We start from the raw sequence: 14,452 nt of genomic DNA, 5'->3' as shown, positions 1-14,452 counted from the left end.
TGAGCCTAAACTGGCCCATGTAGTCAAGGCTACATGGGCCAAATATCACAAAACAAATACGGCCCAGCTTTGGCCGATATATGGCAAGTTAGCAACGACTAATCCGGATGTGAGTTTTTTTTCACTACCACGAATGAGGTTGACCAAGCAGATATTGGGTCAGTGATCAGTCATAATATCAACTATATCTTCAGATTAATTGTAATTAAAAACAGACTAGGTTTTTAGAAAACCTAGTCTAAGTTATATTATAGTATATAACTTTATATCATTTCACAGGGCCTTTTTTGTTTGGTCTCCTGATGAGGTTTTGTGTTTTGCACTTCACTGCCACCATACACAGTAACCACAGTAATGCCTTACTGAGTCAACTAAATCTGTTCTTTTGTGTATTTCTTAAGGGGCCACAAGACGGATTTGGATTTTTGTAGGTCAACAACTCTTTTCCTTTGGCCTGGATTTTGTTTTGTTTTGCCATTTTATTTTCTTCAGTGGGTTTCCTCATCTTAGACCCCAAGATGAGTCCCAACAAGACTGGACCACTGCATGCCACCATTCAAACAGTATCTGGGGGTACCATAATGGCATGTGGCCACAAATTCAGACCATTATTCTATGTTTTCATATTTGACATACCATTTTATCATGGCTGTGACTCCCTAAGTGTGCAGGTTAGTCACGGTCATAGAGTGTAAACCAGTTCTGGACAGAATTAAAATGCACAGTGGCCCACATCCGGTTGAGTGCTGGTTTATTTGGTCTGTTTTTGGTTGACATCTGGCATTGTGATGGCTTGGTTGTGGCCCACTTTTGGCAAACATGAGCGGACCGCCCAAGTGCCATCAGCCCATGCTGTATGTGGGCCGGTGAACATGTCAGGTGTGGGCCGGATATGGGCCAAACGAGTTTTACTGTCTGGGAACTATGTGACAAATTACTACTATTGGCCAGAAAATGTATTTTAATTAACTGGATCAATGATAAATCACCTACTGTCACCTTATGGTGGGCTCCTCTGCTCAACTATCTACCTGATGAATTGACTCAGCTAGTGATGAGGGGCCAGTCTTCCTTACAATGGCCACGCCCACCTGATATAAACCCGTTAGGGTCTTTTCTTGCAGTTAAATACTACCATATTTCATTATATTAAGTCTGCTTGGTGTATCTCTGTTTACTCTGTGGGATGCTGATGTGACTGGGACTGCATTAATGGGAGATGTGTATGTATACAGAGCACTATAAGGAGGGTGCCTGTTTGCACTGCGGGGGCAGATGGGGGGCAGTTAACTGGAAGATTTGCCTGCTTAGGATAGATGGATGGCAATATTTATTCATTTATTTTTTCTATCTTTGTGACTGACATGATGGCAAAATGTATATTTTGTGTTTCTGTTGAAAACCAAAAAAAAAAAATCTGTTAAAAAACAAAACAAAATAAACACAGTATCTCACAAACTCTTCTTCTGGTGATGACACCTTATGAGATCGGATGCCTTAAACTCATCTCCAGCTGGTTAAAACAGAGGAAGCCTCTTGGATCGGAGCTGAAATGTTCTGGAAAAACAGGTCCAGCTGCTTTCTCACAAAGCACTTAGGCCATTCTGACCCAAACCGTAGTCCTGCTACCTTTTATGTTCTATACGTGAAATAAAACACGGTGGTAGAAAAGCAGCAAACATAATACGTCTAATTCAAACCAATGATTTCTGTCTTGTTCTCATCCATCCACCACAAGCTCGCTGGCTGGTCCATGGGATCGTTAGCAAACTGTATGTTTTTAATTGTTTTTGGCGAGCAGTGGCTTTCTCCTTTAGGTCTTCTCATTAGAGATTTTATGAAATATAACACACCCGGGGAGGATAAGGAAGGATCTCAATTATCCTCCGTTTACATGGTTGTGTGATGAGCGTCAACGTGCTTTTTCTAAGGTCAGAAATCTCCTCCAAACTTCATCAACTCAACAGGAAGTGACGATGTGCTGAAGATGTTGCCAGTGGAAACAAAGCGTGCTCCTCTGCTGCGTGGAGAGTTGTGGTTTAGACATTAGCTCTCAGAACAATCACCAGAACCTGCTGTCAGCCTCAAAAACAACCCAGCAGCAGCTTAAATTAATGATACAGCTGCCAAATATCCACAGAGGACCATTTTAGTCCTCGAGGTAATCAAGGCTGATGAATTACGGCTGCCTACATTCACGTGTGCTTTAAATACATTTGTTTTTCTGTGTTCACCGGGTTCACATAGGCTGTGTTCGAAACCGCATACTTCTCCTACTACTCCCACCACTCATACTAACTTTTTGAGTTAGTATGCGAGTTTGAGTTAGTGAGAAGTTCCCGGATGCATACTAGATTCTCCGAAATGTTGGGTATGCATCATGAGGTCAAGTCAAGTCAAAGTTTATTTATAATGCACTTTTAAAACAACAATAGCAGCTGACCAAAGTGCTAACAGGAACACCTTGAGGGACATGAACAACACAGACAATAAGACTAGAAGACACCCATAAAACACAATAAATTAAAAATAAATAGATAAGACTCAAAGACTAGGATCATAAAGAAATAAAAGCCTGGGCATAAAGATGGGTTTTAAGATCCGTTTTAAAAACCGCTAAGGTGGGAGCCAGGCGGATATGAAGAGGGAGCTCATTCCACAGTTTTGGGCCAACAACTGCAAAGGCCCGGTCCCCTCTACTTTTTAATCTGGAGCGAGGCACCACTAAACGCAGTTTGTCTGCTGACCTGAGGGCCCTGGAGTGGCTCTGGATTTTTAAAAGATCAATTAGGTAAGGGGGTGCCAAACCATGTAGGGCTTTAAAAACAAATAAAACAATCTTAAAATTTATCCTGTATCGTATGGGGAGCCAGTGGAGGGCAGCAAGAACAGGAGTGATATGAGGTTACTACTCATACTCAAACTACCCAAGATGCAATGTAATGTGACATCGCCGATCGTCATTTCCTGTCAAAACGGCAGTTTCAAGCTAGCTACAACGAGGGTAGGTTCACTTCCTGTTTTCAAAACAAAAGCACCGATTGTATCATAATGGCTTTCCCTGTGATAAAAGGCAACGGGTATTTTATTTTGTGAAAATAACCGGAAGTGCGTTGCTCACTGCGGCTAGCTTTAGTAGCGCCGAATTCGTGGGAACAAAATTGTAAACAGCCGGTATTTTGTCAGATTTTCAACACGTTGGGGATCTAAACGACTACTTTCTCACCTGAAAATGTTTCAAATGTTGCTAAAGTTTACAGAGTTTAGAGCTTAAGCGAAATCAGCTTCAGGCCGGCTGATTTCGGCTCGGGCAGGAGCGAAATGCATTGTGGGTAAAGGCTCTGCATACTGTCTGATCGATGAATATGTAGTATGGAAGTATGCAGTATGTAGTTTCGAACACAGCCCGTGTCTTTTGTCACAGATGTTGCTCATGCTGAGGCGGCCACAAAAACACTGCCATGAGATGCATAGAGACGAGGTTACAAGACATCGATAAGGCTGCGTGTTTTCATAGCAAACACATTCTAGTTTATCTAAATTATAGTCTGCTTTTCTGAATGAATCAGGTTGTGTCATATGTGTGGAATCGATACATGAAAAACATAATTTGCTTTGTAGATATTACAGCAATATGTGCTGCAAAATAAACAAAAAGAAGAATCTTTGGAAAGGTTGAAAAGCTCCAAGACTACCAAAAAATGGCCAAACAATTTTACATGACAAGAAGTTATTAGAATTGGTTTGAAACAGGGCTGAGGAGGCCTAATGTGGATGCATCTGTGAGTCAGAGATGATAATGATGAGGTCACAACTAATGTTTCAATCTCTATTAAATGATGCAATGCTAATGCACATGCTGCTGCCATAATATTGTGCATTTCCCATTAGCAGTGCTAAAGCAAATATTTTTATTGCGAACCAGCTTCAGTTCCGTCTGATTTACAGCCTCCACAGAGCAGAGGGAGAAATAAGTGTATTATTTTCAGGATTATAAAGCTGCGTGTGCACACATAACACAACATAGAAAGGTAAGCTAATTGGTTATAACTTACCAACCACCAGCAACAACAAAACTAAGTCTGCATCTGTCCGTCTCTTCAACAGTAAAAGCTAATCTTGTGTTTATTCTTGCCCTATCACGGTGAACATGCCTTTAAAAAACAAACAGAAGTTTTATTTATTGTGCCAAAAGTGTGTTGTTTTCTTGTTGCTGCGCTGGGCCAAAAGCTAACTGAGGTATCTGAGCTGCCGGGCACTCTTGGGCAATTCCAGGCCCAGAAATGTGCATCACAAAGGTGGGCGTACTTTAGCTTGTGAGCTCTAGGAACTGGTGTTTTTAAAAAGAATCATACCAAGATCCTAAGGGTAAATGTCTAGTTTTGCTTCTGAGGAAAAGCCAGAAACCCAGAGCCTAAAAAAATTCATTACAAGGTAATTACATGTTCTTCTCGAAAACGAAAAAGCATTAAAAATGCATCAGCTTGTGTGTTCCAGAGGAGTTTTCCACGCTCATAACAGCAAAAAATGGCGTACAAAAATAGGAATTAAACATAAATGTCCTTAAACGTGTACACCTGTACGGCAGCTGTGACATTCACGGATCGGAGGTGATTTCCATGCTTCCAAATGGCTCCCCCTCCTGCATTTCCCTGGGCAGCTGCTGCTCCGGCATGTTGCTCCATGCTTCATGCTATTGGGGCAATTTGTTCAGCAATGAATCAGCGCTTGGTGGGCTTCTACGGATCAGTGGTTACATTCTTTATAACGTTGTTTTGCAGCTCCGCACCATATTGATTCCAGAATGAGCTGAAGCCAGAGGGGAAATCAAGTGCCTTTTATGCTTCTTCGTATATGAGCACGATGATTTAGGAGGTACTAGAGTAGCATGATGAATTGTATTTAGTATGAACCGTACCGTGACACAATATATTGATTCCTCCATGACTGAGCACATTTTGGTGTCCCTGCGTATCAGGTGGTACCTCATGGACCTTGGGACCAATGATTTGCTCCATACAATTCTGCAGTGGTCATCCATCATCATGAACTTAGCGGGAACATCATGTTGTCTTCACTCTATACCAGTTTTAAGAACTTGATGAAGTGCTAGAGAGATCTGTGTCCATCCTCAGCGACGACACTAAATCCCCTCAGACAGGTGCAGAGATTCAGAGGCAGGAAGTGTTTGCAAAGAGAATTAAAGGCTGTTTCAGCTCTGAGCATCAAAGATAAATGAGCAGAAATGGAACGGAAAATTTCACACATATAGTCTAAGCTACTTTTGATGAAGGCAGCCTCACTGCATAACATAGACGGCTGGGTCCCTGTTCATCTACGCTGCCTCCAGGAGATGTAGAAACCTAAAATTTATCTTTCAGGTTTTGGGGCCTAATAGATGCTGGTGAGAAAGTCGTACTTTTTAGCTGCTTTCAGAGCTCATTAAGTCAAGGTAAACAAGCTGTGAGTGAATGCAGCTCATAAAAAGTTAACCATTTATTCTTTTATGCGTGACATTTCAGGGCCATAAGTGTTGCATTTTTTTATTATCAGTTCTGTTTATTAACTCTATGTCATGACCAGTGTTGTGGGTAACGCATTACAAAGTAACACGTTAGAGTACTCTAGTTACTTTTATTGAGTAACGAGTAACGTAACGCGTTAGTTTCGTGCGTTCGGTAATCAGTAACTTAGTTATTTTTTAAAAATGTAATCCGTTTAAAACCCCCGGCAAGATGGCAGAGAGGTCAGCGTTTTCATCGTACGCACAGTATGTTTCAATTCACCAGCGAAAAGGACAAGAACAACATAACGGTAAAATGCTCTCTGTGTGTTGGTGAAAAGCTTCTGTCGACCTCAAAAAATTCCACTTTGAATTTAAAAAAACATCTTGCATGGAAGCACCACTCAATCCCGCTGGTCTTTTTTTGCTACGTTTCAATCACTACTTTGAAGAGTAACAGTAAGTGGACGAAGGTAAAGTGAGTTTAGGCCTGTGATACTTCATAGTTCAGCTATTAGGCTATATTTGTCATTAGCCTGCTGTGTGTCAGTGAGCGATTTTATTGTTCGTTTTATTCGGCATTTTTGTTAGATCGTTGATTGGACCATACGCAGGGGGGATGTGCGCACTCGCATAAAAGTCTGCCATACAACAAACACAAAAGCCCCATGAAAATGAGCGAAGAGAAAGTTTGTGAAAGGAATTAATACTTCCTACGTTTCAATTAAATCAATCAAAAAAATAAATTTAAAAAAAATGCTTCATGTCACACACACCGACAGTGCTCCACATATCCCCTTGTCCCCCCGTGCCAGGCGATTGGAAGAGCAAGCATGGGAAATAGAACATTTTTTTCCTATTGGAACAACCAGAGAGCCAGGGCTTTTTTGTCATACCACACACGGGAAAACGTCCGATTGAAAGACCTTATCCATTGTTTGCTGAACTATATTAATATCAGGTTTATGGGGGCCGAGGTTTTTAACTCATTGGCTGCCAGCCATTTTCAGTGCAGAGAGACCCATACTGCCAAGTGTTTTACAGTATTTTGACTGATTTTCCAAGACCCACAGAAAAGTGTGTCTTATGACTATGTACACACCGAAATTACCAAAAGAAAGAGTAGACTCTCTTCTTTCAACAGGAAAAAAAAAGTTTGTTTCTACCATTTTCAGTCCTTTAGTAATAGACAGTAGAACATAGGTTGGTTTCACCAAAAACAGCTGTTTGACCAAAAAAAGGGAGAAAACGATCTTTTTTTTTTGTGCAAAGTGGCACTGCTGTAACCTTGCGGGTAATTTTGCCAGTACATTCTCTGTTTAGTGTTTACAAGCCTAAGATTTAGTGACGAACTCCGCTAGATTGTTCCCCAGCCCGCTCCGTTAAAAAACGCAATTGACGTCTATAGACGTCAATGGCACCGAAAGAGTTAATAGCCAATTTTGTTCCCAAATCTAGTCTTTCAAATGAGTTCTCCAAGAGAAACTCAACGCTATTGAGTACAGGTTCGATGCTAGCAGCCATGGTTAAAACTTCACCGGCGGATTACTGCTTTCACTCACTGTAGCCTACTATCAGACTGACTCGCTCCTGAGGTTGTGCAGAGTAATATAGCAGTAGGCGGGACAGTGTGTAGCAAAGATTCTCGGAGGAGATCCTTACAATGTTTTTAGCTAGTCTTGGGGAAACCTAAGCTAGCAGACAAGTAACCTACTCATAGGCGTCGATTACGGGGGGACGGTGGGGACATGTCCCCCCCACTATTTATGATTTGAATTTTGTCCCCACGACTTTTAAAAATGTGCTCTGATGCGACCGAAAAAAAATCCCCACATTCTCAACCGAAATCGTCGAGTCTAAATCATGCGATAGGCGCGCACGAACATGTGAAAACCCCAATTTGGTATTTAGTCGTTTGATTTGCCGACTGTGAGCCACTGTAGAAACATGAAGTTGTAAAATGACAGCGGAGTCGGTGCATTCCAATGACGTCACACCAGAGGTCTGTTTCACGAAGCAGGTTTAGTGAAAACTCTGAGTTGATTAACCCTGAAATGAGAGAAACTTTTACTCAATAAACCTTGAGTTTCTCTCTGTCTCCGACCTCTTTCAGCCATCTGATTTCCTCATTCATTCAGTCAGCAGAGCGAGTTCTTTTATAGAAGTCCATCAGGCACAGCAGGAGGCGACTGTTTCCACCAACATGTCCTTTTGACAACGATCCCGTGGATGAAGGAGCAGCATTATTGCGCAGAGAAATAAATATTCCTCAGGAGATGGTTATCAGACCGCGCATAGATTTTTGCATTTCCAGACAATTATCTTTTTGAGCGGCACCATCGGAATTTTGTTGGGACAAAAGAAAAAAAAGACATAAAATACAAATAAATATTTGTATGAATAGGCTTAAAAAAAATTATATAGGCCTATTATATTTTATAAAGACACTCGTTTCTTGGGGGTGGATTCCCTCAGCCACTGCCCTCCCCAGCGGTGCTGGGCAGCACCCGTTTTACGGGCATCTGCCTTCTTTCTGTTGGCTGAGTAGAAGTCTGTGTTAGTTTAAATAGGCTTAATTATTTAACAGAACATGATATAGATGAGAAGACATTTATGTGTGTGAAAACAGCATTATGTTGGGGATAAAATAACTGCACAGTCAAATCGCCACTTAATATTTACTTTACAGTGTAAAACATGATCAAAATGAGGAACCTCCATGCCGAGGTCTCACCTGTTTGAACAATGTTTTTATATTTCATCTTAAACTGCTGCAGAGTGCGCTTCTCCCCTGTGGGATTGCACCTAAATGAAATAAATGAATGGGCTACCATTCAAGCAGTTTCCCTGTAATATTATTGTGATTGCAAAGGACTACATTTAAACTCACACTTTTGCTGCTGCAACGGTGTTGCACTTATTTCTAAAAACGTATTGAAACTCGCCGTATGAGCGCATTAAGATTTCCAATTCGAGGTTGGTGAAAAACGTAGCCCCTCCTCTTCCCCGTTGCCATGGTGACTCGTCGAATCGGGGCTCCATTGATGCTGGCTTTTTAAAGTCGCTAAATTCAAGGTCCTACTCAGAGTTGATTAAACTCACTCAAATCAGCGTTTCTGGAACCGAAAACTCAGAGTTTTCTATCTCAGAGTAGAGCAACTCAGAGATCAGGAATAGACTCAGAGTTTGTTGAACCTGCTTTGTGAAACGGACCCCGGGTAAACCGCTTTCCCGGCGAAACTCATTCAGAGCTACTTCTACACAAACAAAAATGCAGCGTTTCTTCGCAACTTCGCTGGTGGTTCTTCCAAGGATAACTTTAGAGGATATACACAGGGTCGTGGAGTCACACTCACCAACACCACAGTCCAGGCTGAGGAAAGGGTACAAGTTATTTGTGGAGGAGTATATACACAGTTAAGGTAAATTGTCTAACGTTTTATTTTTATCAGTAGGCTACTCAATAGCCTTCCACATTCATGTTTTGTAATGATAAGCAAACCGTATACGATCCATAGAAATCATCTGAAATATTGTCTGTGTGTGAAATGTGTGTTAAATATTTGTCATGTGTAGACTATAATATTATGAATATAATTTGCCATGGTGGCTATGAAGTCTCCGTGTGCAGCGTTAGCATTTTAGTATTAGGTTAGCCAAGGAAAGGTTAAGCTAGTTATTTGCTTGTTTTTTTTTAGCAACTCCTGAAAATAACATTCTGTATATGCTCAGTGTCAAATGTAGTTGATGGAAAGGTGGTAGTGAGAGGCTCGATGAGGAGGAATGAGGAGCCCCACAGACTACAGGTTTCTGCTTAGTTATAGGACCCGTTGGCCGAAGTCTGTGTTTGTTTTGATAGTCTGTCCGGACTAACAACTGCAGTTGCAGTTGCACTTTTCCCCTTTCTTACAAACAGTACAGTAGCGTAATTAATTAACAGTAATTAATTCATGAATAAATACATACTTTCGAATCATATCATAATGATATGGAAACATGACATTAAAGGATATATTTTATAAACTCTGTATGCGTTATTAAACATGACGCTGGAATCGATCTAGAATGCGTTACTTTTTAATGTGCTGGATGGTGGGTGGTCCGTGGGGGGCAGAGAACGCATTACGTTTTTTGTCCCCACCACTTCTAAAACCAAACTGACGCCCTTGAACCTACTGTAACATTGCTTTGCTAACCAAGCTAAGATATTTCATTAAATCACTCCCAGTTTCCCATTTTGCAAAGACTTCGTTCACAATCACTTAAACTTTGTAAGATAGCAACTATAAAGTCAAATCTTTACCTACCACAAACGTGAATCCGGATTAAACAGCCAATATCCTTCATCAAATCCGACATAGTTATCCGCTTTATCCAACAAGTTTGTAGGGGAATTTGGCGGCTCTGAAGTTCCCACTGGCTAGATGGGCGGAGTAATATATTTCTTAAACCCTTTGAGTCCTTTCCATGTCCAGGGCAGATCATACACCTGCCCCTATAGCATCTATACAGGCGCGCTAAATGTTACATGATATTATGCTACGTAGGGGCCTACAGTGATTCTGATTGGTAGAATGTGCTTGAGAGTTCTAAGAAGGGGCGGCGGGGCCGGGCTTAGCTGAGGGCAGCCAGGCATCTGCTCTGGCCGGTGGCCATAGATCTAACGTGAAGCAGCCACACTGGAGGTAGGCTATATTTCAGCGAAAATAAAAACAGATTCCACTCGCAAAGTCCGTCACAAGCCACAATATGGTGTAATACGATTCCCACTGTGATTGAAGTTGAAATAAATATTTTATCTATAATTTCGGAAAGGTTGGGGGTGTGGCAGGCGGGGCTCTGCCCATCCTGCCCAAATACAGCGGCCGCGGCTGACTGCTCCTGCAACTAGCAGCACAGACACAGACTGCAGGCATGAAGCAGCAGCCGCTGAAAGCTTGCTGACAGGCATGTGTCACTTAGTGAAACCATTAAAGACATTCTGCCCTTTATAACATTCTCTCTCAGTGATCATCGTACGGGAAAATGTGGCTGAAATCTCCCTGTAGATGTTGTCTGTAATGAGGTCTTGTCAGATGATGCTGTGCTTATAAAAATTAAGGTTTTCTACCAAAGAGCGGGTTTACATTCATTTCAAATGCATGTATTAACATAGATTATATGTGAACAACAGGAGTAAGATGGAAGCAAACAGTTGTAAAGATAATATGTGACACAATTAAGATTAAGATCAGATTTATTGTCATGCATACATTTGTCTTCTGCTTCTAACCCAGGTCGGCACCTGTTGACAGGGTCACACACTCGTAGATACAGATGCCAGACACTGGAGCGATGGGCAGCCAATCACAGCGCCCGGGGAGCATGGGGGTACCGGGCTTTGCTCAAGGGTACCTCGGCTGTGACTGACACCCCTCCAGCTGTCAGTTTCACCAATCTTTTTGAGTGACGAGAGTGGGAATCGAACCGCCAACCTTCCGGTTAACCACTAACCACTGGGCCACAATTACGGCTATGATACTGGCTATGTCTATGACATCATTTCCTTTTTATTTTCAGAGACGCAGCTAACGTGACGACGTGCCCGTGTTCTCAGGCGTTTAACTGTACATGTGTGCCTCTACGTGTTGCACACTGTTGATGTTCTGGCTCAAGGACGAGAAAAGGATGGTGAATGGAGTAATTCTGTTAGCTCTCACACAAGAAATCACTAGTTTCCGACTCATCCTGCACATTACAGTCCTTTCACAATGAAATTGAGGCTTTGACTTGGCTCAGGTCAAGCACGAGCGGGTACGAGCCTCTGGGACTTGACCAGGACTGACTGAGCGCCCACTGGCAGCTAGCGCCTGCCCACTCAGCCAGGAAAGCCACTTCCAGCCGCCCGTTAACCTCACCTTGTGCTTGCTTCTCATCTTATGATGGGCAGGGATGTGGGTGGAGACACATTAGCCTATTCACACATCCCCATTCACTAAAGAAGGAAAAACACCCAATCTACTGTATGGCCATGAGTGGTTTTATCACACTGAAAACTTTTTTGAATATTAAAATTTTGAGTACCACAGATGGAGGATTAATAACTAATAAAGTTAAGGCTTAAAAATAAATTGTTAGAATAACAGAAATGAACACTGGGTTGCACGTTTCTATACTTATGACGTTGGGTTATGATATTACTACATTTTGGATGCGTCAAACTTACTTATCACGTTTCCTGGTGAAACTGGGCTGGTTTGCCTCTAGTTTCCATAAACAATATGTTTTTTACTAGGGCTGTGCAACGATTAAATATTTTAATCTAATTAATCACATGATTTCCCTGATTAATCACGATTAATCACATTTGTACGCGAAATCCAAAAATGAATCCAAAAGTAGCGTATAGCTTTTAGCATTTAGTTTTATTTTAAATGTGCTGCCATATGAATGAAAGTGCCATAACATTTGTTGTGCAAACACACTTTTAACATCAGCATCTTTCTGTAGTTTTTATGTAGAAGCCTCGCTCCACTGTCTGTTTCCTTGAATGACTTGCTGCTATCAGTTGTGTGTTTTGCCTTTAAGTGATATTTTAGACTGGAACTACTACGCTGAGAAGACAATTCAACTTGGCAGAGTTTACAGATGACTTTGGTTCTGTCGACTCCGCCGTCTGGAAGAACTTTAAAATGAAAATGGCCGAGAAAAAGTTCCGTACCCTTCTCCGTGTTTGGTGGATCCGCCGATTACTTTCTTTTCCTGTTCCACAGCAGACAGCAACAGACTTTTACAGAATAAAAGCCTGTGAGCAACAGACTTTTACAAAATAAAAGCCTGTGAGCAACAGACTTTTACAAAATAAAAGCCTATAAAACAGGGGTGGTCCGTGGCGTAGTGGGTTGAGCAGGCGTCCCATGTACAGAGGCTATAGTCCTCGCTGCAGCTGGCCCCGGTTCAAGTCCCGCATCAGACATCCCTGTGCTGCGTGTCGTTCCCCCTCTCTCTGCCCCCTACTTCCTGTCTCTCTGAACTTTCCTATCCATTAAAAGGCACAAAAGCCCCCCCCCCCCCCCAAAAATATATATTTTTTTAAATAAAAAAACATGCATTAAAGCGCGATAAAATAATAATCTGTATTAAATAATCGATGCGTTAACGCGATAATAACGAGTCAACTCGCCCAGCCCTAGTTTACCCTGTAAATACAGTGAACCTGTCAGATCATGACTCACCCGCATCTTTAAATCAAAGAGACACAAAAGTATAGCGCATAGCTGAACAACAAGCACCTGTGCAGCTAAAGCCAAACAGATGCTTATTAACATTCAGCTGTGACCCGCACACATGTGAGAGCTACTTTCTGGACTGCATCCTGAGCTCTTTAACACCACAATGTCAAGTTTAATTTCCCAGTAAACTGTGATTTTTCATTTTTTAACATGAATTTAATTGGTTTTGGGTTTGTTTTTCCCGTGTAAATTTTCTCTTGTTCAGACCCGAAGGAGAACACTCATTTAAAAACATCTTAAAATGATTTGACTTATAATTAGTTTGAGAGAAACGGTGACATTTGCTGTTTTAATGGTTAGTGGGAGAAAGTCCTGGAATACCCTCTCCTGCTCTGATGCCCATAAATCTTGGATGGCCGGGTGTGCAGAGTGGAGTCATGCATCTTTCATCCCTGCCACTGCTGACCAGCTGACACCAGTCCCCACAACACCCCAAATCAATAAATCAGCAGGTGTGCTCGGATTCTGTCGGCTGCGGAGCCCGATGAGACGGCTCAGATTGTTCCTGACAGCATGGGTTACTTTCAATTTCCCAAACCCACACAGCACAGAGTGCACGGCTGTGACACACGAAAGTGCCCGCGGGTGAAGCCAGTTCAGGGATTTTCACTCACCTCCCTCAAACTCTGTCTGACAGTTCCCAGAGTTTTCCTTCAGGCTTTCTTCTTCATTGATGATGATGTTCTCGATGTCCTTCATGGTCAGGTGGTCACGGAAGGCGTAGAACAGGATGTGTTTCAGCTCCTCCAGGGTGATCCTCTGCATATCAAACTGGGGAGAAAAGAGAGGAGCATAAACAGTCTCTGTTCTTCTGCCGAATGTCAGCTCAATAAGTTCCATTTCTGTGCAATCATGCAACAGTTCTTCCAACAGTATTTCTGCTGGAAACGTGCTCCATCACCTTAAGTTCTGCTCTTTTTTTTGCTGCCAATGACTAATAAAAGCATAAATCCTCACATCTCTTACAGGTGTTGATTTAATGCATTCGCTTTGATCAGAGCAATGCAAAAAGTTGATCCATTGATTAAATTAAGTGTGCAGGATTTACGGTCTGAAAGTGATTTATTTACGGCTTCTCAAATCAATCCAAAAGAGGACGCAGACACATCTGCTGACACTTGTAAACTCAAGAAGTTTTAAGGTCTCAGAGAGAGAAAAAACAGCAGGAAAGCAGTGCTTCAAAGCTGCGTGACTATGGGGACAAAAGGGATTTGATTTTCTCTTCATTAAGATGCTGAAAAGATGACAATATGCTAAACAGAAAAAAGGGGGAATTATATGAATCCTGTAGTAGTTGAACATTTCACTCCTGCTGAATATTTACTTAAAAACACACAGTTTGTTTAGTTATTTGATAAAACAATGTCTGCCTTACCCACCATATGACCAGATCTCTAAAGTTTCTAAAGTTCAGAAATGACAAATAAACACGAGTCCCCCCCTGCATGAATCTGTTGCCATGACAGAAGCTGTTGTTACTTATTGTGACTATTGGGAGGTCATCCTATGACACATGGGACCGCTTCCACTTTGTAAACTTGGACAATGCTGAGTTTGATTTCCTAAAAATCATGATTTTTTAATTAATTTCCTGAAAAGTAGAGTTTTTGACATAGAAAGAATGCACCTTATATCACGTTAAGTAAATAAAATGTCCAGCGCAGGACACTGGAACCGA

At 41.8% G+C, this 14,452-nt stretch overlaps 1 protein-coding gene across 7 annotated transcripts in view; it reads right to left on the bottom strand.

Annotated features, from left to right (window-relative positions):
- Window positions 1-14,452, bottom strand: part of caln1 (calneuron 1) — a 97,465-nt gene that overhangs the window by 12,924 nt on the left and 70,089 nt on the right. For all 7 annotated transcript variants that reach the window (XR_012770283.1, XR_012770284.1, XR_012770287.1 and 4 more), the window contains exon 5: window positions 13,389-13,545. Coding sequence is in view for 2 of the 7 variants with exons in the window: in XM_075472837.1 (XP_075328952.1) it covers window positions 13,389-13,545 (157 nt within the window). In the remaining 5 variants the exon portion in view is untranslated. The remainder of the gene's footprint in view (window positions 1-13,388; window positions 13,546-14,452) is intronic.

The sequence above is a fragment of the Odontesthes bonariensis genome, chromosome 9 (genome assembly GCF_027942865.1).
Source record: "Odontesthes bonariensis isolate fOdoBon6 chromosome 9, fOdoBon6.hap1, whole genome shotgun sequence".
In the NCBI taxonomy this organism is placed as follows: domain Eukaryota; kingdom Metazoa; phylum Chordata; class Actinopteri; order Atheriniformes; family Atherinopsidae; genus Odontesthes; species Odontesthes bonariensis.
This window is presented reverse-complemented; position numbering and strand designations above follow the sequence as displayed.